General features: G+C 61.9%; 5 protein-coding genes across 10 annotated transcripts in view; 2 read left to right on the top strand and 3 right to left on the bottom strand.

The window, feature by feature from the left end:
• Window positions 1–6,240, top strand: Jsrp1 (junctional sarcoplasmic reticulum protein 1). Its single transcript, XM_036170633.1, has 7 exons — window positions 1–51; window positions 2,721–2,843; window positions 3,125–3,162; window positions 4,329–4,425; window positions 4,536–4,709; window positions 5,531–5,616; window positions 5,722–6,240. The coding sequence occupies exons 2-7, from the start codon at window positions 2,726–2,728 to the stop codon at window positions 6,181–6,183; spliced, it is 975 nt and encodes a 324-aa protein (XP_036026526.1). The 5' UTR covers window positions 1–51; window positions 2,721–2,725; the 3' UTR covers window positions 6,184–6,240.
• Window positions 6,241–7,098: 858 nt separating this feature from the next.
• Amh (anti-Mullerian hormone) lies at window positions 7,099–9,708 on the bottom strand. Its single transcript, XM_036170635.1, has 5 exons — window positions 9,068–9,708; window positions 8,567–8,709; window positions 8,333–8,441; window positions 8,093–8,252; window positions 7,099–7,994 (listed from the first exon to the last, which is right to left on the bottom strand). The coding sequence occupies exons 1-5, from the start codon at window positions 9,579–9,581 to the stop codon at window positions 7,145–7,147; spliced, it is 1,776 nt and encodes a 591-aa protein (XP_036026528.1). The 5' UTR covers window positions 9,582–9,708; the 3' UTR covers window positions 7,099–7,144.
• Window positions 9,709–9,768: 60 nt separating this feature from the next.
• Window positions 9,769–16,418, bottom strand: Sf3a2 (splicing factor 3a subunit 2). Of its 2 annotated transcripts, XM_036170632.1 has the most exons (10): window positions 16,332–16,418; window positions 13,116–13,278; window positions 12,911–12,982; window positions 12,040–12,086; window positions 11,665–11,774; window positions 11,186–11,235; window positions 10,969–11,109; window positions 10,800–10,868; window positions 10,461–10,724; window positions 9,769–10,397 (listed from the first exon to the last, which is right to left on the bottom strand). In XM_036170632.1, exons 2-10 carry the CDS (start codon window positions 13,239–13,241, stop codon window positions 9,882–9,884), a joined length of 1,395 nt encoding a protein of 464 aa, XP_036026525.1. In that variant the 5' UTR covers window positions 13,242–13,278; window positions 16,332–16,418; the 3' UTR covers window positions 9,769–9,881. The 2 variants fall into 2 exon arrangements, with proteins under 2 accessions (XP_036026525.1, XP_036026524.1); XM_036170631.1 differs by having other exon boundaries at window positions 9,769–10,724.
• Window positions 16,271–18,859, top strand: Plekhj1 (pleckstrin homology domain containing J1). The gene is made up of 6 exons (XM_036170634.1): window positions 16,271–16,974; window positions 17,077–17,144; window positions 17,215–17,281; window positions 18,158–18,248; window positions 18,323–18,386; window positions 18,461–18,859. The coding sequence occupies exons 1-6, from the start codon at window positions 16,881–16,883 to the stop codon at window positions 18,569–18,571; spliced, it is 495 nt and encodes a 164-aa protein (XP_036026527.1). The 5' UTR covers window positions 16,271–16,880; the 3' UTR covers window positions 18,572–18,859.
• A 607-nt stretch (window positions 18,860–19,466) lies between these two features.
• The window catches only part of Dot1l (DOT1 like histone lysine methyltransferase), a 42,023-nt gene continuing 34,666 nt past the window's right edge, over window positions 19,467–26,823 (bottom strand). The window contains exons 24-29 of one of the 5 annotated variants that reach the window (XR_004943413.1): window positions 25,812–26,389; window positions 25,374–25,579; window positions 24,600–24,664; window positions 23,307–24,263; window positions 21,286–21,403; window positions 19,467–21,173 (exon numbers count right to left, since the gene is read on the bottom strand). Coding sequence is in view for 3 of the 5 variants with exons in the window: in XM_036171343.1 (XP_036027236.1) it covers window positions 22,195–22,790; window positions 23,307–24,263; window positions 24,600–24,664; window positions 25,374–25,579; window positions 25,812–26,389 (2,402 nt within the window). In the remaining 2 variants the exon portion in view is untranslated. Of the gene's footprint in view, window positions 22,791–23,028; window positions 24,264–24,599; window positions 24,665–25,373; window positions 25,580–25,811; window positions 26,390–26,823 lie in introns of those variants that run through there. The other 4 variants (XR_004943414.1, XM_036171342.1, XM_036171343.1 and 1 more) reach the window with 4 other exon arrangements.

The following is a 26,823-nucleotide window of genomic DNA, read 5'->3' as shown; positions in this document are numbered from 1 at the left end:
GCCTCCGTCCTCTGCCGCCCTGCTCTTCAGGCCCAGCTCGGAGACTGTGGGGTAAGAGGGGCTGTGGGGGCCCTGGGTAGAGTTTGGGTCCGAGCGCGGGAAGGGCCGCTGATGTGCCCTGGGGTCCTCGGGACCGTGAGCACCCCGCAGGGGACGTGAGCACCCCGCAGGGGACGTGAGCACCCCGCAGGGGACCGTGAGCACCCCGCAGGGGACGTGAGCACCCCGCAGGGGACGTGAGCACCCCGCAGGGGACCGTGAGCACCCCGCAGGGGACGTGAGCACCCCGCAGGGGACATGAGCACCCCGCAGGGGACATGAGCACCCCGCAGGGGACGTGAGCACCCCGCAGGGGACCGTGAGCACCCCGCAGGGGACCGTGAGCACCCCGCAGGGGACCGTGAGCACCCCGCAGGGGACGTGAGCACCCCACAGGGGACATGAGCACCCCGCAGGGGACATGAGCACCCCGCAGGGGACCTGAGCACCCCGCAGGGGACATGAGCACCCCGCAGGGGACCGTGAGCACCCCGCAGGGGACATGAGCACCCCGCAGGGGACATGAGCACCCCGCAGGGGACCTGAGCACCCCGCAGGGGACCGTGAGCACCCCGCAGGGGACCGTGAGCACCCCGCAGGGGACCGTGAGCACCCCGCAGGGGACCTGAGCACCCCACAGGGGACGTGAGCACCCCGCAGGGGACCGTGACCACCCCGCAGGGGACCGTGAGCACCCCGCAGGGGACGTGAGCACCCCGCAGGGGACGTGAGCACCCCGCAGGGGACCGTGAGCACCCCGCAGGGGACGTGAGCACCCCGCAGGGGACCGTGAGCACCCCGCAGGGGACGTGAGCACCCCGCAGGGGACCGTGAGCACCCCGCAGGGGACCGTGAGCACCCCGCAGGGGACGTGAGCACCCCGCAGGGGACCGTGAGCACCCCGCAGGGGACGTGAGCACCCCGCAGGGGACGTGAGCACCCCGCAGGGGACGTGAGCACCCCGCAGGGGACATGACCACCCCACAGGGGACCGTGAGCACCCCGCAGGGGACGTGAGCACCCCGCAGGGGACGTGAGCACCCCGCAGGGGACGTGAGCACCCCACAGGGGACGTGAGCACCCCGCAGGGGACCGTGAGCACCCCGCAGGGGACGTGAGCACCCCGCAGGGGACCGTGAGCACCCCGCAGGGGACGTGAGCACCCCGCAGGGGACCGTGAGCACTCCACAGGGGACATGAGCACCCCGCAGGGGACGTGACCACCCCACAGGGGACCTGAGCACCCCACAGGGGACGTGACCACCCCGCAGGGGACATGAGCACCCCGCAGGGGACCGTGAGCACCCCACAGGGGACCGTGAGCACCCCACAGGGGACCGTGACCACCCCGCAGGGGACATGAGCACCCCGCAGGGGACGTGAGCACCCCGCAGGGGACATGAGCACCCCGCAGGGGACCGTGAGCACCCCGCAGGGGACGTGAGCACCCCGCAGGGGCAAACTCCCTGCCTCGCCTGTGTTTGGGGCCGCTCCTCCCACGGGGGGAACTTGTGTGGGTTTTTTTATTTCATTTTTAAGTGACATTTACAATCTTTATTTTCTGTAAGTGTACGTGCTAAGGTCCACCTATGGTCATCAGATGACACCTGAGTGGTCCAGCCTCCCCTTCCTGCTGTGGGTTGTGGGTAAAGGGGGTTGAAGGGCCGGGCAGTGGTGGCGCACATCTGTAATCCCGGCACTGGGAGGCAGAGGAAGGCGGGTCTGTGAGTTCTAGGCCAGCCTGGGCTACAGAGCAAGATCCAGGACAGCTGGGGATACACAGAACCTCCCCCCCCAAAAAAATAAAGGGGGGGTGATTGAAGGACTGAATTCAGATCGTCAGGCTTGCCTGCAAGCTCTTGTACCTGTTGAACCCTCTCGCTGGCCCATACCCTCCCTGGTTTTGAAGTGTTTCTGACTGGACTCATGGGGGCAGCCACAGACCATGGTGACCTGTAATCTAGGCCTGGGCCTGGCTGGCGTCGAGCTCAGCAGAGCCCCTGGTCTCAGTGTCTCCATGTGCCCTATGGAGACAGCGGCAAGAAGGCCAGTGTCGTGACTGGAAGATCCCCAGGACCCTCATTGCTCCTCAGTTGTCCCAGTGAGGGCCAGGCAGGGCAGGCTGCTGAGGCTCCAGCCCCACCCCCCAATCCTGGGTCAGGTGGGAGGTCCTGCTAGGCGGCCAGTGGAGGGAAGAGCAGGGGAAGCCTTGGGAGGGGCTGGGCTGCCAGGCTGACCTGATGGCATCAGACACCAGATAAAAATAGTCTATGGTCAGAGAACTTGAGCCGGCCCTGGGGAGCAGGGTTCCAGCCTGGGCCCTGGGTGGGCGCTGGGCCTCCCAGAGCCTTGGCTTCCTTCCTTCCTACACTGACGGACTCCGCGGTTCTCCCGCACTGGGCTACGGGGAAGGGGTCCCAAGGCAGTGCCGAAGGTGTGCAAGAGTATGAATGTCTGCCCAGCATGGTGGCGCACGCCTGTAATCCCAGCACCCCAAGGCAGAGGCAGGCGGATCTCTGTGAGTTCGAGGCCAGCCTGGGCTACAGAGTGAGATCCAGGACAGCCAGGGCGGCAAAGAGAAACCCTGTCTTGAGAAAACAAAACAAAAAAAGAGTGTGAATTTCTCCAGTGAAGACAAAGATTAGGTAAGCCCGCACCCTGTCTCCCTGCCCATCTTCCAGTCTCCATGACAACCAGAGGCTTGGAGGATCTGGATGGGGGCCTGGGCAGCTGCCTCCCCAGCGATGAGTTTCCGTTCCTGGAGGAGCCGTGCTCAGGCCGGCGGCCCGACGGCAAGGCACGAGGTACGTTGACTAATGGGGGAGCTGGTGGCGCAGCTGAGGGGACCAGCACCTCATCTCCCAGGCTGGGCCGGGGCAAGCGGGCTGCAGCCCCAGACCTCCAGCTTTAGGGGCCGGTTACACTGCTCTGGGCCGGAATTCACTGAGACGTGCCGCGTGCCCCTTGCCATCTGAATGGAAGCTGTCTGTGGTCACCCATTTCCGGGCAGAGTCGAGGTAGGGGATGGGGTGGGATTGGTCAGAGGTGGTGAATAGTTCTGATTCTTCGTCTGTTCCTCCAACAGGGGCATCCAGGCCGGCTGACGCAAGTGGCTGGACACATGTGAGCAGCTGTGGCCCTGGGGGCTGGGGTCAGGCTGAGCGAAGGAATGGTGGTCTCTTGTCCTCCATCTCCCTTCCTTCCTTCTTCCTGCCTGCCTTTCCTTTCCTTTCCTTTCCTTTCCTTTCTTCCTTCCTCTCTTCCTTCCTTCCTTCCTTCCCTCCCTCCCTCCCTCTCTCTCTCTTTCTTTTCTTTCTGAGTTAGGGTCTCATGTAGCCCAGGCTGTGGTCAAACTCAGACCTCAGGAAGGACCCCGCCTGTCCCCACCTTCCGAGTGCTAGGATGACAGGGGCGCAGCACACCTGTTGTGGAGAGTGGTGGCCAGCTACAACCCTAGCTTCCTTTAAATGTTTTTTCCCAGTGTGGCAGTGGTGGCGCACACCTTTAATCCCAGCACTCCAGAGTCAGATGCAGGTGGCTCTGAGTCCAAGGCGAGCCTGGTCCACAGAGAGAGTTTCAGGACAGCCAGGACTTCATGGAGAAACCCTGTCTCAACAAACAAAAACAAATTTCCCTTCATTTTTATGTGTATGGGTGTTTATTTTTATTTAATTCTTATTATTTTATGTGTTTTGCCTGCATGCACGTGTGCCTGATGCCCTAAGAAGCCAGAAGGGGGCGTCGGATCTCCTGGAACTGCAGTTACAGATGGTTTTGAGCTGCCATGTGGGTGCTGGGTCCTCTGTGAGAGCTACCCTGCTGTAACCACTGAGCTATCTCTCCAACTTCTAATGTATTCATGTATACATTTATACTACATGTACATATGTATTCATATATTTTATACAAGTAGTTATATATGTATGTATACACATGTATTTGTGTATATCTGCATACACACATACATATATATAATTATCTATGTGTGTGTGGACACACGCACAGCGTGGGGTCAGAAACCATCTTCCCTGAGTCCACCGGGGGTTCCCAGGGATCAACCTCAGGCAGGCTGTCGGCTGCTTGGCTGGACCCTTCTTCCCTTTGAGTTTTAGACAGTCTCAGTGTGCAGCCCAGGTCGGCCTCCAACTGCCAGCCATCCTCAACGTCCCTGGTGCTGCGATTACGGAATGGGTCACTCCCACTCGCTTGTGGGGAGGAGGTGCTCCACAGCCCCTGCCCGCAGGAAACCTGGACTGATAGCCCTCTCGGACTGTCTCTGACCCCTGCAGGTCCTCCAGGCCCCAGAGACTGCAGGCGCTGCGGGAAAGGAGCTCGCGGCCCAGGAGGCTCCGGGAACCAGCAAAGGGATGCCCAAAGCGGGGACAAGTGGGTTTGCTCGGCCAGGGTGAGCGGGGCGTGGGGCTGGGCCCGCCGCGCACGGGTCTGCGCCCTGGGGCGCGGCAGGAGCCGCAGGCCACCGAGCGCTTGTCCCGCAGGTCCCCGGAGCGTTCCCGCGCGCAGGAAGTTGCAGGCTGCGCCTCCCCTGAAGCCGCCGCCGCCGCCGCCGCCGCCCAGCGACGAGCTGCCCTGGGGGGACCTGACGCTCAACAAGTGCCTGGTGCTGGCCTCGCTGGTGGCGCTGCTGGGCTCGGCTCTCCGGCTGTGTCAGGGTGAGCGCTGCAGACAGGGACGTGGGCCTGCGCAGGGGTGGGGACAGAGCAAGGGTCTGCTCCAAAGGGGAGAGGTGCACAGGCTGTGACTCCACTGTCCCTACAACCTTGTGTTCCACAGCCTGGCCACCAGCCTGGGAGCCCCATGGTCACACCTAGGCTCCCAAGCCTGCCTTTGGGGTGTTCTGGGCTTGTCATTCATTCATTCATTTTGGGGCATGTAGCCCAGGCTGGCCTCCCGATCCCCCCCCCCCTGACCTCCCAAGAGCTGGGTCGATAGAAGTCCATCTTGGACCCTGGGCTTTTCTGTTTGTTTCTGAGTTATTTGATAGCACAGACCAGCCTGGGTCTCGTGGCAATCCTGCCTCAGCATTCTCCAGCTAGGATGATAGGCATATAAGACCAAGCCGGGTTCTTCCACTCCTTCGTTAGAGAAGAGACCCACACACCCCACCCCAGGGCAGAGGAACACACACACACACACACACACACACACACACACACACACACCTCCATGCAGCTTTGGGAGGTGGACAATGGCCACTCTACACGGGAGAGAGAGAGGGAGAGAGGGAAAGAGAGAGACAGAGAGACAGACAGAAAGAAACAGAGAGGAGAGGATAGGAGAGAGAGAGAGACAGAAACAGAGAGACGGAGACAGAGGCAGAGGCACGGAGAGGAGAGAGGGGTCTCTAGGAAGAGGTTGCAGCATCCCAGCGGCGGGAGCGGGCTGCACCTGCCTGGACCGAGGGGGCTGCGGGGCTGAGTGGCAGGGTGAGGAGGTGCGCTCTGTCCTCCAGCCCAGACTGCCTGACTTTCAGACGCCCTGGCAGGGGAAGTGCCGGCGGCTGCCCCTCACCAGTGGGTCCCGCCGGGTCCTCCACCTCGGAAGCCAGAGGCGCCCGCGGTAAGCCCTGCGTGACCTCACGGGATGGGGATGCTGGACCAGGCAGCGGGAGGCGGGCGGTGGGGAGGTGGGCCCGACCCCAGGACCCCACATTGTCTCCCGCAGCCTCAGCCCCAGCTCTCGGTGCCTCCATCCGGGCCTCCTGCGCCCGAGCCCGCGCCGCCCGGGCCGCCCGGGCCCCAGGCACAGAAGCAGGACAAGCCTGAGGCTACAGCAGCACGGGGTGAGCCTGGGGGGGCCCCCCCGGAGGCCTCTGGGGAGGAGCGCGCACCCCTAGGAGACCGAGGGTCCCCGGAGAGGCCGCGGAAGGAGAAGCCAAGGGCAGGAGAGAAGCTGAAGAAGGAGAAGCCGGGGAGGGAGAAGCCCAGGAGGGAGGAGAGGCGGCGGGCCAGCAGGGAGCCCGGCCCGTTCCTGTCCCGGCGCTGGGAGGCGCGCGCAGGAGGCCGTCGGCCGCGGGACTCCAGGCAGCTGGAGCGTGAGAGGCGGCAGGCCTGGGCTCCCCGGCCGCGCCGTGACCGTGACAGCCGGCCCAGGCAGAAGCCCCGAGGGGGGAAGGGGCGCGACTGAGCCCGCCCTGTCCTCCTCGCCCTCATGCGCGAATCCCGCGTCCCCTCTCCACGCAGCACCGGCAAATAAAGCTCGTGCTGCAACAGCCACGTGGTCTGCTCCTTTGTGCCTGGACGCCAGGGGCCGAAGAGATGGGGGTGGGGTCGGCGAGATGGCGAAGTGGGTAAAGGCGCTTGCCGCCAAGCCTGGCGACCCGTGTTCGACCCCGGGACCCACACTGTGCCCTCTGCATAAGCACGGCTTGGAGGTCTGATGCTCCTGTCTCCACCTCCAGATACAGTGCTGGGGTGACAGGTGTGCGTCACTACACTTGGCATTTTGTTTTTTGTTTTTTTTGGTTTTTATGAGACAGGGTTTCTCCGTATAGTTTTGGTGCCTGTCCTGGATCTCACTCTGTAGCCCAGGCTGGCCTCGAACTCACAGAGATCCACCTGCCTCTGCCTCCCGAGTGCTGGGACTAAAGGTGTGCGCCACCGCCTGGCTGTTTTTCTTTTTAAAAGATGTGTGTGTGCGTGTGCGTGTGCTGGGATGTGCAGGTGTCCTCACTGCTAAGCTATTTCTCTACCTCCTTTTTTGGTTTTTGACTCAGGATTTTACTCTGTAGTTCAAGCTGACTCAAAACAATTCTCCTGCCTCAACCCTCCCCTCCACACATACAAATTAGTTAACTAATTTAAAAAGCGACATGGTCCGGGAGTTTCATGCCAGCACTGGGGAGGCAGAGGCAGGCAGATCTCTGTGAGTTCGAGGCCAGCCTGGGCTACACGGAGAAAGGAAAAGGGATGGGAACGGAGAGCTTCCTCACGGGGTGGTGTGTGTGTGTGTGTGTGTGTGTGTGTGTGTGTGTGTGTGTGTGCAGGCCTTGCACTGGCGAAGGGAGGTGACAGGAGGTCCCTCCACTACAGACGCCCCAGCCGAGTTTGCTGTTCTTTATTGGTGCTGAGTAGAGGCAAGGCGGGCGTCACCGGCAGCCGCACTCGGTGGCCACCATGTTGGGCACGTGGTGCGCGCTGATGCGCTCCTCGGACAGGCTGATGAGCAGCTTGCCGGCGTAGGCAGTGGGCACGCAGCAGGGCAGGCGCCCCAGGGCGGCCCCGCGCGCCTGCATCTTCAGCAGGAGCACCACGTGGTTCCCGTAGCGCGGGTTGCGGTCGGACTGCGGCCACACGCAGGCGCCTTGGCAGTTGTTGGCCTGGTAGGTCTCGGGGATGAGCACCGAGCGCTCTGCGCGCAGATCCACGCTCAGCTCGCGCAGCGCGCACGGCCCGTCCGTCGCTGTCCCCGCGCTGCGCCCCGCCCTCCCGCGCCCTTCCCGCCCACGCCACTCGGCACGCAGGCCCTGCAGCGCCTTCAGCAGCAGCAGCGCGCGCAGCGGGTCCCTGGGGCTGCGGGAGTCGTTTGGGCACAGCGCCAGCAGGCGCGACAGCAGCGGTGGCGCAGCGGGTGGCAGGCCCGGGAGGCCCCGCAGCTCCGAGGCCGCAGCCTGCAGCTCCATGGCCACCCTGCGTGCCAGCCCGGCTGCCCAGGAAGCAGAGGCCGGGCCCTGCAGCGGCGTGGGGTCCCCCACGGTGGCCGCAGTGGGAGACAGCAGCAGGAGCAGGGGTTCCTCCCCATCGAGCAGGCGTTCCAGCGCCACGGGGTCCGACAGGTTGACCAGGCCCTGTGGGAAGCTGGCCAGCGCCCCGGGGTCCAGGGCCAGGCGCGTGTGCGAGGCCTGCCTGGGGGGTCCCCGCAGGGCACGCACCAAGCGAGTGAGGGTCTGTAGGAAGGGGTCGGCGCTGTGTGGCAGATCCTCGGGTTCCAGGGACAGCCTGGAATGGAAGGCGGTGGGCCAGCCGTGAGCAGAGGCTGTGGCTGGCGCATCCTCCCTCCCCCGTGTCCCCAGGTCCTGCTCCAGCCCTGCGCGCACCTGGGCGGCGGGAAGGGCATGGTGTCCAGCTGGCCCTGCGCCGGCTGCAGTGGTGGCCGGGCAGGAGGCAGTAACAGCAGGGTGGGGGTCATGCGTGTGAAACAGCGAGCGTCAGAGCCGAACAGCAAGGCCTGCAGCTGGCCGACGCTCAGGGTGGCACCTGCGGAGGGGCGACCTGGCTGTCTGAGGGCAAGGGCTAAGGCAGCCTCTTCTACGTCCCCTCCCTCGGCCTGGGCCTACCTTCTCGGCGTGGCTGAAGGGTTAGGGCGAGGCCAGGCCCGCTCCAGGCCCCCGCTGGGGAGTCCACAGGCAGCACCAGATAGCGGGTGTCCCGAGAAGGGCAGAGGGTCTGTGGACACCGGCACTCAGCGGGACTGATGAGGAGGGCCCGGGTACCAGGCACCACCCCTCCCACTCCGGGAGTAGACTCCCAGGGGTGCCCTTGACCCCAGGGCCCTTCCATTAGGCAGGTACCTGTGTGCCCCGCAGTCCAGCCCCCGTGACGGTGACCTGGGGCCCGGGTCCAGGGTATAGCACCAGCAGGGCCTGCTCCCAACGGCTGGCTCCCCCAGGTGGAGGCTCTTGGAACTTCAGCAAGAGCGTGGGCTCCCAAACCACTGCGGGCGAGTATGGGTGAAACTGAGTCCGGGGGCCCCCAGCTTCCGGCCTGTCCTAGAGTCCCTCACGGGGAGTCTAACTGGGGATCTCCTGGGGCCAGGCAGGCCTGAAGGACTCTGATCCAAGGTGGGAGGGAGGGCGGGCCTTGCTCCAAGGGACGGGGTGACCCTGCCTGTCTGGGAAGAAGTCTGGGCTGCTGTGCTCTGCCATTCTGCCACTGCAGTTCACCCATGGGTGCACAAGGCTCTGCCTGGCAGTCGAGCGATGGGGCCTCCCCGCAGCCTCCGCCAGGACCTTGGGAGGAGCCTCAGAAAGTAACAGGCCCAAGGCACAGGACGCTGAGGAGTCCTCACGTACCTTCAGCCAGATGGAGGACCAGCAACTGCTGACCCCCAGTCTCCCCGAGCCAGGCCCCGAGGCGCTGCAGCGCTGGCAGGGTAGCCTGGGCGTCAGAACCGCAGACTCCAAAGGTGACCAGGTCTTGGGGACCCCAGTGAGACCCCTCAACGGCCTCCAGGAAGGCATGCTCATAGCTGCTCAGGCCCCCCACCACCCTCAGCGGGGCTCTGCTTGTGTTGTCCCCGCCTCTCAGCGGCACCAGGCACAAGGGCTCTGGGGAAACGCTCTGGGGCCAGACCCCATCTTCCAGGAAGATGAGGTCCCTGGTGCTGGTGGCTCTTCGGAGCTCTTCTTCGAGGGTCTCAGCCTGTAGCACAGCCCCCATGGTCACCAGCAGTAATGCCAGCGGGGAGAGGGGTGGTCTCTGCATGGTGTGGCAACAAGGCCAGAGGCCCTGCCTATATGTATGGCAGAGCCAGTGCTTGGGAGGACACCCTATCAACTCTGGAGGTGACCTTGGGGGACAGTGCATGGCGCCCTGTGTGCCCAGCAGGTGGGAGGTGGCCTTCTCAAAGGGTTTTGTGTCCTCGGGGGCAGGCCCACTGCTGCAGAAGCCAGAGCTGTCCTTGGGTAGTTCCCATCTGCCTAGGGAGCCCACCTGGGGGACGCAGGACCAGGGTCACCATGCCTTCAGTGAAAAAGCACACAGCAGACAGGGAGACATGGGGGAGGCTGTTTAATGGGCTCAGGACAGGACAAAATAGAAAACCTTCCAAGGACTGGTCATGGTAAAAGACCACACACAGGCAGCAGGGGCTGCTGGGGCCACTGCTCAGTTGCCTGGGGGAGGGGGAGGCATGTTCCCAGGGCCATCTGAGGGGAGTGGGGGCCTTAGCATGGGGGGCATAGGAGCTGGGTGCACCCCAGGATTTGAGGGGTGAACCCCCGGAGGCTGAGGGTGGACCACAGGGGCAGCAGGGTGGACCCCAGGAGGAGGCTGGGGGTGCACCCCAGGGGCCTGAGGGTGGATACCAGGGGCTGGGGGGTGCACCCCAGGGGCCTGAGGGTGAACTGCAGGAGCAGGTGGGTGTACTCCTGGAGCTTGAGGATGAACTCCAGCTGATGGGGGAGGGTGCACCCCTGGAGCTGGCGGGTGCACCCCTGGAGCTGGCGGGTGCACCCCAGGGGCTGGCGGGTGCACTCCAGGGGTTGGTGGGTGTACCCCAGGGGCTGCTGGGTGTACCCCAGGGGCTGGTGGGTGCACCCCAGGGGCTGGCGGGTGCACCCCAGGAGCTGGAGGATGGACCCCAGGAGCTGGGGGATGGACCCCAGATGTTGGTGGGTGGACCACTGGTGCTGGGGGGTGCACCCCAGGAGCTGGGGGATGGACTCCAGATGTTGGTGGGTGGACCACTGGTGCTGGGGGGTGCACCCCAGGAGCTGGTGGAGGCATCTGGGGAGGTCCAGGGGGTCCAGAGGGAGCAGGCCCTGTCGGGGGCATAGGAGGCAGAGGCAGGCCACCAGGCGGAGGTGGGGGCAAGGCATCCGGCAGTGGTGGGCGAGGAGGCAGGCCATTCATGAGTGGGGGCGGGGGCCGCTTGACACCTGGGGGTCCGGCTGGGAGGCTGGGTGGGGCAGGGGGCTTCTCCATCTTAAAGTGGAACTGAAGGAAAAACTGTAGGGGGGAGGGTCAGTGACTGGAGCGGGCTGTGGGGGAGGGAGTACCCAGGCCAGGCCTCCGGCACCTCACCTGCTTGGTCTCTCGGTTCCAGTGGGTCCAGAACTTGCCCTCCGCCTTGTCGATCTCCCGGCTTGGTACCTGGAGGAGGGAGGCAAGCAGAGGCTGCAGCACTCTGGGGTGGGGACCAGACAGACAGACAGATAGACAGACCAGAATCAGCTGTCCTCAGGGTCACTACCTTGAAGGCAATGGTCTCGTAGGGCTCTGCAGCCATGAGCAGGTACTGCCAGCGGCGGTCCGGGGGCTCGATCCTCTGCTCATAGGCAGACATGAAGCGGTGGCGAGGCATGATACCCTCTGCAATCTCAGGGTAGTCGATCTGTGGCGAGCGCACAGCGGCATTAGCACCGGCAGGCACCCATGTGCCCGGCCCACCCTGCACTGGCCCACCTCACCTGGAAGAGCAGGCTCTGCTGGCCCATCTCCGTGTCCCTCTGCTTGGTCACTGCAATGCACAGGGGACGGGGCTGTCATATGTCATGGGTGCTCCCCAGAGCAGTCCCCAGTACAAGGCCTGGATCTGATCGAGGAAGGCCTCAGGACAGCATGGACAGCCTCCCCAGCCTGCGTGCCAGGGCGACCACTCCAGGGAACTTGGCTCCCTGGGTTCTTGCTGGCCACGGGACTGGCTTTCTGGCTCGGCCAAGTCACTCAGAGGCCCCTGCTGAGGGGCTCTGGGTACACTGACTGCAGACAACCCGCCTCCCCCTCCTCCTTCTGAAGTTCCTAGTGGGGAGGGGTGCTTATCGGGCACCCGTGGGCTACCATGAGGACAGAGACAGCAGTGGGTGTGTGTCTAGGGACTGTTTCCTGTGCCAGGGCTCATTCAGGCCACAGCCCACAACTGTGGGCAGGCCGCCACCCTCCCACATACCTTTGTACCCAGGGCGGCCAATCTTTACAAACTTCTTCACCTCCACCTTGACCTTCTCCGGTGCTGGCTGGGCAGGGGCTTCCTTGGCCTCCTTGGCAGCTCGCCGGGCCCTACAAACAGGAAACACGGGTGTGTGGCCTCGCCACCAGCCACCAAGGCCAAGCACCCAGGTGCCAGAAGCCCCTGGCCTTGGAGCTCATGGCCAGGATGAGGGCTCAGCCCTGGAGGACAGCAAGCGGCCCAGTCACCCCACTGCCCCGGTCCTTAGCCAGCTGTCAGCTCTGCAGCGGGACAGTCGGGCTGAAACACAGCCGGCAAGGCCGTTAAGTGCAGGGGCCTTCCCCCTCCACCCGGCCACACCAAGTGAGGGCTCACAAGTTCGTCTGGTGTTTCTTCCCTTGCGTGTGGGCCAGGTAGCTCCCCTGCAGAGAGAAAGGAGACAGGTCACTGAAGGTGGGGTGCGGAGAGGCAGGGCAGCTCTAATGGCGTCCAGCCTTGACAGGAGGCCCAGAGCCTGGAGCTCCTTGGAGCATGGAGCCTGCAGGGTACACACAGCGGCCACCGTGACTCGCCTGCCACCCTGGGAATTCCTCTGTGCTCAGGACCAGCATACACAAAGGTCTTCAGCGCTGACCCCACCACAGGGTCTGACAGAAGCCTGAGGAGTTCCCAACAGGGGGTGGAGGCCCAGGCTACTGCTCAGCCTTCTGTCCAGTTGTGTCCACCTGACTCCATTGTCAATAAGGTCAAACACTTAGGTCCCACTCCCTGCTGACTGGTCTGGTCATCCAGTGAGAGGGTGGGAAGGCAACTCCCTAGATCACCAGCGGACCCCAGCGTCCGCTCTCCAGAACCACAGCCACACCCCTCCCTGAGGGGATACAGAAACAGCCCTGCTGCTGGTTGGCGTGCAGACATTCACAGATCAAACATGCTGGATCCTATCTTGACACCAAGGCCAGAGAAAGACTAAGGAGAAAAGGGTAGCTGGTCTTCAGGCCACCTTTGGGGTAGGGTCAGAGGGCCAGGAGTTCAGACTGTCTCTGCCTCAAGAACTGGATGGGGATACAGTTCAGGTCAATGGCTGCTTACCCAGCATTGCTGAGAACAAAATAATTCAACCAAACCAGACCGACACAGAGGGAGTCCTTGGCTCTGGGTGACAGGTCCAAGGGCTACCAATGTCACCTCATCAGTGCAGAAGCCACAAGCCTGCACAGCTGGGGACAGGGTTGGGGGCACATACCTCATTGTTATGCAGCGTCAGGCAGAGTTTGCACTCATAGGACCCCAGATGGTTCTTCATAAAATACGGGTCCTGGGAGGGAACACATGGACCCATTAGACCATACAGCCTGGCCCCGTGAACCAGGGACTGAGGCGTGGCGGGGGCTTCTGTGAGTATGGAGACACTGTCCCCCTCCACACCCCCATTTTGGGCAGCCCCCCACCTTGTTGATATCAATAGTCTCTAGGGCCAGCTGCCTCAGGCGTTCCCTGCGGTCCCGATTGCTCTCGGAGGAGGAGGCCACACCCCCACTCCCCGTCTTGCCTCCAGGTCTGTGCTGGAAGTCCATGGTGCAGGCCTGGGAGCTTCAGGGGACAAGGAGTAACCTGGGGGAGCAAGAAGGGTTAAGGCTCAGAACACTGCTGATGCTGCTGGGACCACGGGTGGACAGACATTCCCGCAGCAGGCAGGAGGACCATGCCTTGCCTTCTATGTCCCAGGTTGGAGTCTACATAATCCCTAAGGCCATTGTGCACCAGGTGCAGAAACAGCCCAGTTTTACCAAGCCAGCCTGAGACCCTAGTATCATTTATTTCTTCAAGTCTCATGTAGCCCAGGCTGGCTCATTATGTAGCTGAAGAAAGCTTTTTAACAACTGATCCCCTAAGCACTAGAATTACAGAAGTGTGCAATTACATCTGTTTCTTTGGCGGTTTGTTTGTTTTTTGTTTTTTTTTTTTTTTGAGACAGGGTTTCTCCGTGTAGTTTTGGAGCCTGTCCTGGGTCTCGCTCAAACTCACAGAGACCCGCCTGGCTCTGTCTCCCGAGTGCCAGGATTAAAGGTGTGCGCCACCTGGCCTTTGGTGTTATTATGAAGTGCGTATGGGACAGGTAGAGGAATCTCAAGCAGCCTGTGCTGGCCATGAACTCCCTTCATGGTGGGGTGGGGGGAAGCTGCCTGCCTTTGAACTCCTGATCCTCCCAAGCAAGGCCACCTCTGCCCTCTGGAACATACTGTCCACAGAGCTGTAGGGTGCTCTGTGCCAAGGGTCCCACCTTTTGGGCTCAGCCAAAGCCACCAGGGCATGTTCTCTGATGGTGGAGCACTTTAGACCGCTCAGTGTCTGCTCCAGGGCCTTGGTTTAAGCTCAGAAACAATGGCCAAGAGGCAAGTGGAGGCAGTCCTTGTCACCATTGCTGGAATCTCACACAGCAAAGGGCTTTGCTGACTTGATCAGGAATCCTAATGATCTACTATGTCAGCACGGAGTCTACCTAAGAGGTAGGCAGGAGGGCTCCAGACAGAGACACTGTGAGATGGCTGGCTGTCAGCTCTGAAGGAGGAAGGTGCCAGAAGGGATCCGGAGGACTCTATGCATGCTGGGATTGTTGTGAGGATGTGCACTGCGGTGGGCAGGAAGGACCAGCCTGCTGGGTCTGTTTCAGATTCAGTCACACAAGGACTGAAGGAGAGAAGCATTGTCTCCATCTTCAGAAGCTACCGGGAGACACACTCCCGTAGATGAAGTCGGCCTCCCAGGGTAAGAAGGCCCTGGGAACAGTGACAGGCCGGAAAACTACTCTGACCTCTGGCAAAGACAACTCCTCACTAAGAGTGTGAGACTCGCCAGGCAGCAGCTGTGCACGCCTGTAATCCAGCACTCGGGAGGCAGAGGCAGGCGGATCTCTGTGAGTTCAAGGCCAGCCTGGGCCACAGGGTGAGTTCTAGGACAGCCAGGGCTACACAGGGAAACCCTGTCTAGGAAAACCAAACCAAACCAAACAACAAATCATGAGACTCTAGCCCTAAGGGGACAGGGTGTTCAGCCACAGGCTTGAGGGTGCAACTCAGGGGTGGAGGCCTGTCTAGTACACACAAAGGCCCTAGAGTACTTAGATGTAAGACAAATTGCTAAACAGTCTTTTTTTTTTTTTTTTTTTTTTTTTGGTTTTTTGAGACAGGGTTTCTCTGTGTGGTTTTGGTGCCTGTCCTGGATCTCACTCTGTAGACCAGGCTGACCTCGAACTCACAGAGATCCACTTGCCTCTGCCTCCTGAGTGCTGGGATTAAAGGCGAGCGCCACCACCGCCTGGCAAAATTTATTTATTATATATACAATGCTCTGCTTCCACGTACGCCCCGGAGGGCAGAAGGGGGAATCACATGTCATTACGGATGATTGTGAGCCAGCATGTGGGTACTGGGAATTGAACTCAGGACCTCTGGAACAGCAGCCAGTGCTCTTAATCGCTGAGCCATCTCTCCTGCCCCTGCTAAACAGTCTTATAAATAAAAAAACCCAGAGCCATTTATTGGGGTTTACAACTGAGAGATCCGAGGAATAGGAGAAGCCACAGCCAACCTCAACTTACCTGGCTCCAGGTTTTGAAAGCCCTTTGGCTGTTCGTCTTACCTGAGGTGCAGGTGTGCATGTGTGTATGTGTTCACTAAAGGGAAATGCAATTCATCAGTTTTGGAGGGAAAGGCAAGAAAAAACCAGCCTGGGTGAGCACACTCCTTGATTCTGAGGGAGTAGCATAGAGTATTATAAATCTCACCACTGAGCGACCTTCTCAGCCCATGAAGTTTTCAACCTCAGAAAACACAAGTAATTGTGGGGCATGCGGTGTAGACCTTTTAGACCAGCTCTTGTCTTGGGAGGCCAAGATAGGAAGATGCCCGAGTTGAAGGCCAGCCTGGGCTACACAGTGAGATCCTGTCTTTAAAAGGGCCGGGCGGTAGTGGCGCACGCCTGTGATCCCAGCACTCGGGAGGCAGAGCCAGGCGGATAGAGACCGAGGCCAGCCTGGGCTACAGAGTGAGATCAGGACAGGCACCAAAGCTACACCGAGAAACCGTCCACAAGAAACCCCAAAATAAATGAATACATAGAGAACTGTGCTGGGTAGGCTGGCGAGGTGGCTCAGTGGTGAACAGCATCTGGTGCCCTGGCAGAAGACCAGTCAGTTTCTAGCACGCACATCGGGCGACGGACAGAACCCCGAGACCCAGCCGCGGGGCAGGGCACCGGGCTCAGCGGGCACCGCACGCGCACGCGCACTCACACGCGCACGCGCACTCAGGAAGGAGGACCGGGCAAGCCACGCGGCCATCTCTCCGCCGGGGAGGTGGCGGTCGGGAGGCGGCGCTGCGTCACTACCGTGGTCTTCCAGTTCCAGCAGCCACGCAGGCCACAGCACCCTCCAAGACCCCGAGCCACACCGGGGGCCACGACCCCGCCACGGCCCAACGGGCCTCGCGAGAGCGCGCTCTCCGGGCGCGCGCCAGGCCGGAGGGAGGCGAGCCGGCCGCCGCGCCCGCCCGCCCCCGCCCGCGCCCGCCCGCGCCCGCCCGCGCCCGCCCGCCGCCGCTCCCGACCCCCCGCCAGGCGCCCCACAGCCGGGGCAGGCGCCGCCGACAAGCCGCGTGGCTCCTCACCGGCTCCCAAGGCCGCGCGGTCCGGCCTTAATATCCGCGAAGGCCACGACTGCGCTGTGCGCACGCGCACGGCGACTAAGCAATCACTTCCTGGAGCAAACAAGGAGTTTCCTGTGCGCGCAAGCTCGGAAGAGGGACTCGGCCTCCGGAGGCGCGGGGGGAACCGGGCAGTCGGAAGTGCGCACGCGCACTGGGTTGTCCGCGCACTCTCGTGCCGCTCCAAGTCTCGTGGCGCTGGCTATCGCGACAGGAGGGAAGCTTTATGTCTCACGCGGGGTGCGGTGAGTCTAATGTAATACCTTAGGTTTAGCGTATCTGACCGTTACCTAAGGAAGGCGACTTCCTCCCCTTCCGACTGGGCGTGGACTGCGCCGACCCGCACGCTGGCACCACGCGCTGGCACAGGACCCCCAGACGCGCAGGCGCAGTAGCCCCGCTGGGACTTCCGGTAACGTCCGCTGAGACCTTTTTGGCGCTGGTTGCGGCTTCGGAGAGGACGGCGGCCGAGAGGCAGGGCGCGTTTTGGTTCGCGCGGATCCCGGCGTCGTGATGCGGTACAACGAGAAAGAGTTGCAGGCGCTGTCCCGTCAGCCGGCAGAGATGGCGGCCGAGCTGGGCATGCGGGGCCCCAAGAAGGGCAGCGGTGAGCGGGGCGGGCCTTGCGCCGCGGCCCTTGGGCGGGCCGGCGCGATTCCCGGGTGGGCGGATGAGAACAGTCCGCGCTGACACCGCGCTGTGTCCACAGTGGCCAAGCGGCGGCTGGTGAAGCTGGTGGTCAACTTCCTCTTCTACTTCCGCCCGGACGAGGCCGAGGTAGGGGCGTGGGGGGCTCGGGGGGCCCGCGCGGCCCGGAGGCCGGCGCTCACGGCCGTGTCTCGCGCAGCCCCTCGGAGCCCTGTTGCTGGAGCGCTGCAGAGTGGCCCAGGAAGAGCCCGGCGGCTTCTCCATCAGTAAGTGCTGTGGCCCCGTCCCCAGCCCACACTGCTCGGCGCGTCTCCCGGCGGCCCAGCGCTGGTGCGGCCGTCGTTCCTTCTGCAGCCCTCGGTACCCGATCACGGCAGGCTTGGGCAGACCCGCTGTGTACAGCAGAAAGTCTCGGCCTCGGGCAGGGCTTCTGACGCTTTCCAGTGACACCTACCCCAGACTTCCATTGGCGATCTTTACAGTACCGTCTTGTAGAGACTGTCTGCCTCCATCATCCCACGGGGTTCTCCTTCTGTACCCCTATTTAATGATTTTCGCACGTGTATATGGAGGTCAGAAGTAATTTTCTGGTGTCCTGACACCCCCCCCCCACACACACCTTTAAAACAATACATTTGTATGTACACAAACATTTATGTGTGTGTGAGCGAGCATACCTCTAAGGTAGCTGGTTCTCATCTCCCAGTATGTGGGTCCCCAACATTGAACTCTGGTCATCAGACTTGGACATCTCACCAGTCCCACCTGGGACTTCTTTTTAGGCTAGACTAGCTGGCCACCAAGGCCTGGGAATCCTCCCATCTCAGCACCGAGTTGCATCCTGCTCTTTGACATGGGTGCTGGGACTTAACTCAGTTCCTCATGCTTAGGTGTGACAGGCACTTTACCAACTGAGCTGTCTCCCCAATCCTATTATCGTTCAATTTAGGGCTTACCCTAATGAACTCACGGTAACCAATTCCATATGCGATTACCCGACTTCCCAGCGGGGTCCCTGTTTGTGGGTTCAGGAGTCAGGACTCTGGAGGATCCAAGCCATGGCAAGAGGGCTTTGTGGCCAGCAGGATGTGGGCCAGGTGGACACCCACCAGAGGTGGCTCTCTTCCTCTAACCCTTTCCAGGCTTTGTGGAAGACCTCAGCAGGAAGTACCACTTTGAGTGCTGCAGCCAGGAGCAGTGTCAGGAGTGGATGGAGGCTCTTCGCAGGGCCAGGTAGGGCTTTGGGGACCGCGGGGCTGGGTGGGACATGGGGGAACGTGATCAGTGAGCCTGGCCCTTTCCTCTAGCTATGAGTATATGCGACGGAGCCTCATCTTCTACAGGAATGAGATCAGGAAGATGACAGGCAAGGTGTGTAGGGTGGGGGTGGGAAGGGGCATGGCGGCCCTCCCTGGCTTTGCTCACAGCCACTGTGTACCCTACAGGACCCCTTGGAGCAGTTTGGTATCTCTGAGGAGGCCAGATTCCAGCTGAATAGCCTGCCTAGAGACGGGCGGACTGCTTGCATTGGCTCCCAGCTCGAGGTGTTGGATTGACCTTCACCAGGCCCCTGGCTATCTCAGGAGGTGTTTTTTAAAAACATCTGTTCATAGCCAGAGGTCAGCGGAGGTGGCAGGAGCTGTGGTCCCTGTTCCCATGCCATCTCCCTGCCCGTATCCTTGAGTGCCCCCACCAGGGACTGAGCCTGGCCCAGCTTCCCTGTCCACACCAGGTGAATGTATAATGCTAGGCAAAGCTGTGAACCCACTCCTGCTGATGGAGCAGGCCACAGTGCTGGCCTCCAGTGCTGAGCCTGCCCTTTAATAAAGGTACCTCTTTTCCAAGCCAGTGAAGTGAAATGGGGAGCGGGGGCCACTGGTGCAGAGCTGCCCTTCTCAGAGCTTAGCCACTGGGCTTACGGGTGGGGCAGTGGTGGTGCACATCTTTAATCTTGGCACTCAGCACTTGAAAGGCAGAGGCAGGTGGGTCATGTGAGTTTGTGGTCAGCCTGGTCTACAGAATGAGTTCCAGGACAGCCAGGGCGACACAGAGAAACTCTGTTCCAAAAAACAAAAACAAAAATGGCTGGTCTGGAGACACGCACACGCGCGCGCGCGCGCACACACACACACACACACACAGCATGGGGGGACAGGCTCTGCTCCCAGTGTGCCTTACGTGGCTGGACACCCCTACTGGGAAGATGTGGAACCATGCCTGGGTTTTGTGGGTGCACATACATGCAAACAGTCCTAGGTGGCCCTGGGTAAGAGAAGCATACCTCACTGGCTGTGAGCAATGTAAACACGCAGGAGAGCATCGACTCCCTGGCTGGGTCTTCCTCAGGCTCCTGCAGAGCCACTGTCAGCCCTTGAAGTGGGCATGCTGCTCCTCCATGTCAGACGACAGTAAGCACACAGGACAGACAGACAGACCATACTGAGAACTGGCTCAGGTGAAAACAGCTTTTATTACTGTGTCTAGAGGCGGCAACCACGTGTGAGATGCCTTGGGGAACCAAAGGAGAGAACAGTGCACCGTTAAGTACAGAGGTCGTTACAAGACAGAGCAAAGCTGCATCAAGTCACAACAGGCCAGGCTGCCAAAAAAAAAAAAAAAAAGCTGTGTAGGTCAAGGGCGGGAACTGGGAGGTGTGTTTCGGCGGAGTCCCCACGTAGGCTAGCGTGGGAGTGGGTCCCAGGCAGGGCTTCCTATCAGTTCCTGAGCTCAAGCCCTGCAGCAGCCTTGGGCTGGAGTGGCAGAGCCTAGTGAGGCAGCCTCACCCCACGCTAGGACCATCAGCTTGGGAACCTGGGGCCACCATGCACCATGGCCAGTCTACTATGGGTTCCCCTTCTTGTGGGCTCAGGAAAGGACTCGCAGCTGTGCCCGCCCAGAGCACCTGTGGCCCACTGGGCCATGCGGGCCACCATCATGCAGTGTCTGTCCTCTAACGCTCAAGTAAGGTGGAAGAAGCGACCACTGGGCAGCAGCTGCCAGGGTGGCAGGTGGTGTGCACAAGTGTTCACTTGGTGTCTTGTTGCAGGCCTGGGACTTGCTAACTTTATGGCCGCCCTGTCCTGTAGCACCGTAGCTAGCTGTGGTGCACAAGAACAGGCCCGGCGAGCAGAAGCACCATCATGGGGGGGGGGGGCGGGAAGGGACACCAGCACCATCTTCACGACTGCCACGGGAGGCAGGTCAGGCTGAGGGGTCAACATGGCTTCCCCTCACAGCCCACCTAGCCCAACCTGAAGTGAGCAGCATGGAGGCAGTCATGACAGCCTCAGCAAGCCAAACCCGCCCTGGCCCCTTCGAAGCCACACCCAGTACGCCTGTCCCCAGGACCAGGAGGCAACCTTGGACACAGGCAGTCGGTGCCCACAGTGACCAGGGGCCCTGGGTGGCCCAGCACATCTGAGCCACACTCCTGCAGGGCCCCTGGCCAGTGCCATTTTTGTGCATTTGAATAAATAAAAGTATTTTTCCTCCTCACTTTTCTTTCCTTTAAAGTTCACTGTGCATTATAGAATCTAAAAATAAATGCAGTCAAGTCTATGAAATTTATAACTCTCCATCACATCTCTATAAAATAGTGTCACTCATCATGTGACTCTCTTATACACAGATGCCTGGGGACCCACAGTGGGCCAGCCCCATGTCACCTGGCCAGCGTGCCCCGAGCCAGGAAAGCGAAGAAACACAAAGTAAATGCACTTGTCACGGGGCCAGCGAGCCCTGCAGTAGCGGCCCACACCTGTCAGCACCACTCAGCCCAGCTGGGCGCCCGCAGTCCCGCCCCAGCCCAGTCTGTCTGCATGCCTGAAGCCACAGGGTTAACAGCGGGTTGTTCACAGTGACAGCGGGCCAGTTCCAAGGAGGGGACGAAGGTCAGCCCCCACCGGGCATGCCTGGAGTGCCTTTGGTATCAGTCAAGCTGTGGGGGCGCACACGCGTCTGAACTGTTTGGCCACGGTCCACATCTGGGGCAGCACCGGGGCGGAGTTGGAGATGGGCGGGCGGGCGGGCATGGGCTCTGTGGGGAGATAGCACCGGGACGGAGTCAAGAGTCCTCGTGGTGGCCAGCCCGGCAGGCCAAGTCTTTATATGATTCTCTCTCACAGACACTTAGACGTCTCAAGAGGTTGCCTTGGACGACTTTGATGGAATAAAATAAGTCAGAATTGCTTATACTTTAAAAAAAAAAAAAAAAAAAAGATAAATACTTTCTCTAAAACTATCGACAGTACAAACTGGACCAGTCCAGCACCTCCTGCGGTGCCGCCGATTCACAGTGGCTCCACGTCCGGCTCCGCCGGCCTGGTAGGCGGCAGCTTGGTCCACACCGCCCTTGCATAGGTCGTGGCTGAGGTAGAAGTCCTAATTACCTGCAGGGAGGAGGAACATGGCCAGGGTGAGGTGCGTTCCACATGCTCACCATGGCTGAGCTGCCCCACAGGACACAGGGCAGAGGGGTGCTCCTGGTAGGTACTGTTGGGCAAAGCCCCTCCAGCGCGCTGAGCCTGCACACAGGATGGGTCAGCTGGAGGGCTCTAGCCCTAGGACCACCAGATGAGGTTGGCCGGCCCGTCCTGTGCCCAGGCTACTGCCACTGCAGGGCCATACCCTATGCAGAAGGCCAGTGGGTTGCCACCTGGCTCTTCACCCCCAGGGCATGTCTACCACGATGACCGCCGGGCAGGGTTTGAGGTGCTGTACAGGGAGAGGTGGACAGGGACCTGCTCCCTGAACCTTAAACCCCAACTCTGCTCCAGGACGCCCTGAGACCCCAGGCAGCTTTCTGCCCGTGGACAGGACCTACACCCTCATCCACTCACAACCCCTTGTTCCCCTTGCATAGGTAGGCTGGTGGAGGAGGCCTTAGTTTAGAACTAAAAATGTGACCCCAAGGTCATGGACTGCTGTGGGCCAGGAGCCTCATGGTGGGTGGGGGCTACCTTGGCTTTGGTACGCCACACTTGAATCTCATCACCTCAGCTGTCGGCTGAGGCCCAGGTAGTCCTGCACAATGGTGGCCCTGCCTCCCTTAGCCCCCCGTCTCCACCACTCAGGACCCCGGGCATCTGCGGAGCCCTGCCAGCCGTCCTCCGGGCAAGAGCAGGACGGTCTGCCTCTAGCCTTACCTTACAGAACATGAACTGCTAGCTAAGCAAGGTCTTTATCGAGGCTTAACCCCCGAAAGGTGCGCGGCATAAGGAGGCGGCATGCCAAGGGAAACCCACACAGCAGATGGCCCCGAGGAGCTGGCCTGCGGGGCGGCGGGCGCAGCCTGCGCCAGGGCCAGCCGGGGCAGGGGCTGGTGGTGCACCGTGAAGGAGGGGCGGGAGACCTTGTGTGGGAGGGAAGCGAGCTTGACAGACAGAGAGGCGTTAGCAGGCTGCAGAGAGGCGGCCGAGGAGGCGGGTAAGAAAGCTTTGTTAGCCGGGAGGGAGGCCAGGCTCTGCAGAAGCACTGGCTCTGAGTTAGAAGCCAGCAGCGCAGGTGGAGGAGGCAAGGCAACGTTAGGAGGGGGGGGTGCATGGAGGACGGGCGGCCCCGCGGGGGGCCTGCCCAGGTGCTGAGGAGGAAGGAGGGGAGGTGGAGGGGGCGGCCGAGTCTCGACCGAAGCTGCAGCCTGAAAGGAAGAAGCCGAGGTGCTGGCCGCCGCCTGCAGCGGGCTCAGGCCCAGCGTGGCACTGCTACACACAGCCCCGCTGCCGACACCAGCTCCAAACGGGTGAGCAGAGGCAGAAGGCACCGCGTGGGTAAAGACACCTGCAAACAGGAGAGAAAAAGCAGCTTCAACAGGCAGCTCGGGCCGGGCCGGCGGAGCAAGAGCAGCGAGCCGCCAGCAGGGAGAAGCAGAGGCCAGCGTGACTCCGGTCCAAGCAGCGGCAAGCAGCGGCAAGCAGCGGGCTAGTGCAGGACACTTACCTGCAGGCCGAGGCCCCGCCCCTCGGCCCACCGCCCGCCCCTGCCCAGCCGGCACTGCACCGGCCTGGCCCGCTTCCACAGACCCGCCATGAGGCGTGTGGGTGGTGACCTCAAACGGGGACGCCCCCGGGGAAAAAATGCCTAGTTAAGAGCACCGTGGTCTGCTGAAAACAAGAGGCAGCGTTATCAGACTAGCCGGGCCCTCCGGGCCTGCCTCCGCGGTGGCGGCCAGCGCGGACTCGGGCACGCTCCCCGAGCGCCCTCTAGAGGGCTTGGGAGGAACCTCCAAAACGGCTGGCGAGGGCTGCGCTCCCGGGCCGGGGCTCCGCCCGCCGCAGACCTCCCTCCCTCGCCTACCTCCAACGGTTCCGCCGGCCACCCCGGAGGAGAAGCTGCCCATGGTGTGCGAGTTGGTGAGTCGGGTCGCAGTGGAGGACACGTGCACCAGGCCCGCGGCGGCCGCCGGCACAGTGCTGAACAGGGACTGCAGCACGGAGGAGCCAGCCACAGAGCCCAGGTTGGCCTGCAGCGACATGGGGCCCAGCGTGAACTGGGGCCCCGGGGGGAAGGTGCTCAGGAAGGGCCGGGCAGCCTGGGCAGCAGGTGTCGCACTGCCCGCCACGGAGGAAGCCACAGTTACGAGGCCAGGGCCACCGAGGAGGCCGCCCGGAGGCACGGCTGCAGCGGAGATGAAGAGGTTGTGGCCGCCCTTGAAGTCCAGCTCCCGGTCGCGGCCCTTGCTGGCCCTGGCGCCATGGGGCAGGGCCACCTTGTCCACGGGCCCGCACAGGGGCAGGGCCTCGCCTGACTCCTTGCCTGCACTGCCCTCGCCCTTCAGGCCACTCAGGCCCTCCGGCTGCCGCCTGCTGAGGAAGGGGTTGGCCTCCGTGGTACTGTCCTTGCCCCGCTGGGATGGGAAGCTCAGGGGGGCGCTCAGGCCGGTCACCTCAGGGCCCTTGTGGGAGAGGGGAGCACCGTCGTTGAAACTGTGTAAACCGAGGTCCCCAGCGAGGCCCCCGCTGAAGGCCAGGCCATTGGGAGGGTTGGCGCCAGGGCTGGGGCCCTCGGCCGTGGCCAGGGAGCCGGCAAAGCCCTTCCTCGGGTGGGTGGGGAGCTTGGCCTCGGCAGCGGGCTCCTCCAGAGCTGGCCGGAAAGAGAAGAGGGGGCTGTGGCTCAGCGCAGAGCCAGCCTGCAGCGGACTGTCCACGGCCTTGGCCAAGCTGAGGTCGGAGATGGGCGAGAAGGTGGACTTCCATTTGCTACTGTTCACAGGCTCGCTCGAGGAGGCCGACTTCCTTCCCGCCAAGCCACCACCTGACGGGAGATGAGTGGCCATGAGCTGAGCCCGGGCCTGCTGTTTCCTGCAGTGGGGAGGAGGGCTGTGCCTACCATGGGGCTGACAGCACACACGCTACTAGGCAGAGGCGCCGTAGGGGTTGAGGGGGTCTAAGGAGCTCATGCACTGTGAGACTTCTCTTGTCTTCCCTCCAACTGACCATGCACCAGATGCTGTCCCGGGCTGGCCTGGCCTGGCCACAGGGCATGTGCGCGTGCGTGTGTGCGTGTACACACACACACACACACACACACACACACACCCTCCACACACACACACCCTGACCTCTAGGCTCCAGGAAGGGAGCACATTACCATTTTCCAGCGTCTTCGGGGGAGATTTGCTTTCTAAGGAGATTGTTGCAATTTTTCTTTCAATTCTGTGCAAAGAAAACGGTGGTTGATGTATGAATATAAGTGCTCAGAGAGGACCCCACACACACAGCTCAGGAAATGGAGGGTCAAAGGCTGTCCTTGAGCCCTACATGGAAGGCCTCCCAAACAGACCAGAGTAAGTCTGGGTCACCAGCAGCACAAGGGCCCAGTGCTGGGCATGGCTGTTCCTGTGGGGACCCAGTCCATGGTGGCAGCTGTAAATATCAGGCAGGGCAACCGTAGGAGCATCCCTGTCCTGAGCCTTGCCCAGCTCACAGGCGGCAGTCTGTGATGGTCTACAAGGGGAAGTGTATCTGTCCGATCCCTAGGAAGAGCCTGGGCGGCATCTTAGACCATGGCAAGTCAGAGGCAAGGTGTCACAGAGCAGCTGCTCCACTGTGACGCTCCAAGGGAGCCAGATAGGACCTCAGCGATGGACGCTCGGTCTGCAGTGCGGCCACAGTGTAGGTGGTGTGGAGGGCGTGTGATGGCTTCGACAGGCACACCATCCAGGAGCGCCCCCCAGACACAAAGACCCCACACGTGGGACTCCATCCCACTCACCAGGGAAAGCAAAGATCACGCCCAGTGAGAACACAGTCCAGGAACAGGGTCCCACTCAGGAAGGAAAGCTGGCTGACAAGGCCACTTGGCCACTCAACAGCCAGCACCTGGTCCAACCGTCACCCTGCAGAGCTGCCCCCCAGGACTCACCGGGCACTGCTGGGCTCATCCTCAGAGCCGGGCTCCTCATCTGAGGTCAGTGGTGAGTAATGGGCTCCATTGGTCGGGCCCAGGGGCCGTTCCTTCCTGAGCACTGGGGGCTGCTCGTGGTCCTGGTGGGAGGTGGGGGAACTCTTCAGGGAACTCTCCGGGGATGAGATGGCTGTGATCTCCAGGGGCTGGTTGATGTTGCTGACCTATGGGGTTGGGGAGGGCAGGTGAGCCACAGGCCCAGGCTGGGGTCTCGGGGACACCGGAGGGCATATCTAAGCCCTGAGACATTTGCAGTCACCAGTTCCTGGTGAAGGTAGAAGGGACAGGTGGGAAGAGAAGGAGAGCAGGGCTGCAAACCAGCCACCGTCCCTGCCCCAGGCCCCGGGCCCCAACAGGCGGAGCTCCCCACCCTGCTGGGACAGGTCCTGTACTTACCATGGAGTTGAGGTTGAGGGGAGACCCCGAAGACTGTGTGAAGAGGCCGGCGACAGTTGGCAGAGCCCGGCGTTTGGGGGACACGCCCGTGCTGAGGCTGGGAGTTCCAGCTGAGGCCCGCTTCCTTCTGCTGCGCTTACGGCTGTCCTGCCCATGGCTTTGAACACAGTCCCCACGGGTGCCAGAGGTCAAGGGGCTGTGCCTGGTAGAGGGTGACTGCTTAGAGCTGGAACCAGCTGCGAGGCTGAACACAATCCTCCTCTTAGCCTCGCTCTCCGGGTCTGAGAAGGCAGGGTCAGAAGGGAGATCCCCCTTGCTGGCGTCGGGCAGCGGAGCCTGGGAAGTCACACTCAGCCGGGGACTGGCTGAGAGCTGGTGGGCAGGAGAGGCAGGGCCAGAGTTGCGGGCCTGCGGCAGCAGAGACGGGTGCTGTGGTGGTGTGCTGCGAGCCCCCATGGTGGCAAAGAGGCTGCTGGGTCCAGAGGACTCGTCGAAAACAGCAGATTCCATTCCAGAGGCCAGAGGCGCCGGGCTGCTGGCCAGGGCCCCACTGATGGCCACCGAACCAGTGTAGAAGCCTGCCGGTGAAGACACCAGTTCCTCAAGGGAGGCAAGGAGGCCAAGCCCACTGGTGGGGGCTATAAGGACACCTCACCCTGACAGGGACAAGCTGAGGTCAGTAGCTGCTGCTTCCTGAGGAGAGCTGGTGGCTCTAGGGCCATAGCATGGGCAGGTGTGGGCAGGCCGGGCCCACAGAGGAGGAGCGCCTCCTGACTTTAGTCCCCTGCAAACACTAGGGTGCACTGGATGCTGTTGCTGCTGTGAGCTAGCTAAACCTCCAGGGACCAGCTGAGCCCAGCACAGGGCAGCTTTCTAGAACTGGTCCAGACTTTAAACATCCCTTGGGACAAAGTGCCTGGCCTAGCCTAGCCCAAACACTAGTCCTCCTGGTCAACCGAACCCTGGACTCACGACCTCAGAGCTACCCGATGGGTGGCCTCAGCCCCATTTC

Source organism: Onychomys torridus, chromosome 21, assembly GCF_903995425.1.
Source record: "Onychomys torridus chromosome 21, mOncTor1.1, whole genome shotgun sequence".
In the NCBI taxonomy this organism is placed as follows: Eukaryota; Metazoa; Chordata; class Mammalia; order Rodentia; family Cricetidae; genus Onychomys; species Onychomys torridus.
The sequence above is the reverse complement of the archived record's forward strand: the minus strand, read 5'-3'. Positions and strand labels throughout refer to the sequence as shown.

Excerpts from the sequence above, each read along its gene's own strand:
- Sf3a2 (XM_036170631.1), bottom strand. The coding sequence starts at position 13,241 with ATGGACTTCCAGCACAGACCTGGAGGCAAGACGGGGAGTGGGGGTGTG. Across the intron at positions 12,983-13,115 it reads AGACTATTGATATCAACAAG|GACCCGTATTTTATGAAGAA; the intron begins GTGGGGGGCTGC and ends GTTCCCTCCCAG. Across the intron at positions 10,725-10,799 it reads GGAACCGAGAGACCAAGCAG|TTTTTCCTTCAGTTCCACTT; the intron begins GTGAGGTGCCGG and ends TCCCCCCTACAG.
- Jsrp1 (XM_036170633.1), top strand. The coding sequence starts at position 2,726 with ATGACAACCAGAGGCTTGGAGGATCTGGATGGGGGCCTGGGCAGCTGC. Across the intron at positions 2,844-3,124 it reads GCCCGACGGCAAGGCACGAG|GGGCATCCAGGCCGGCTGAC; the intron begins GTACGTTGACTA and ends TTCCTCCAACAG. Across the intron at positions 3,163-4,328 it reads ACGCAAGTGGCTGGACACAT|GTCCTCCAGGCCCCAGAGAC; the intron begins GTGAGCAGCTGT and ends TGACCCCTGCAG.
- Plekhj1 (XM_036170634.1), top strand. The coding sequence starts at position 16,881 with ATGCGGTACAACGAGAAAGAGTTGCAGGCGCTGTCCCGTCAGCCGGCA. Across the intron at positions 17,145-17,214 it reads TCCGCCCGGACGAGGCCGAG|CCCCTCGGAGCCCTGTTGCT; the intron begins GTAGGGGCGTGG and ends TGTCTCGCGCAG. Across the intron at positions 17,282-18,157 it reads GCCCGGCGGCTTCTCCATCA|GCTTTGTGGAAGACCTCAGC; the intron begins GTAAGTGCTGTG and ends AACCCTTTCCAG.
- Amh (XM_036170635.1), bottom strand. The coding sequence starts at position 9,581 with ATGCACTGTCCCCCAAGGTCACCTCCAGAGTTGATAGGGTGTCCTCCC. Across the intron at positions 8,710-9,067 it reads GGTCCTCCATCTGGCTGAAG|TGGTTTGGGAGCCCACGCTC; the intron begins GTACGTGAGGAC and ends ACTCGCCCGCAG. Across the intron at positions 7,995-8,092 it reads ATGCCCTTCCCGCCGCCCAG|GCTGTCCCTGGAACCCGAGG; the intron begins GTGCGCGCAGGG and ends CTTCCATTCCAG.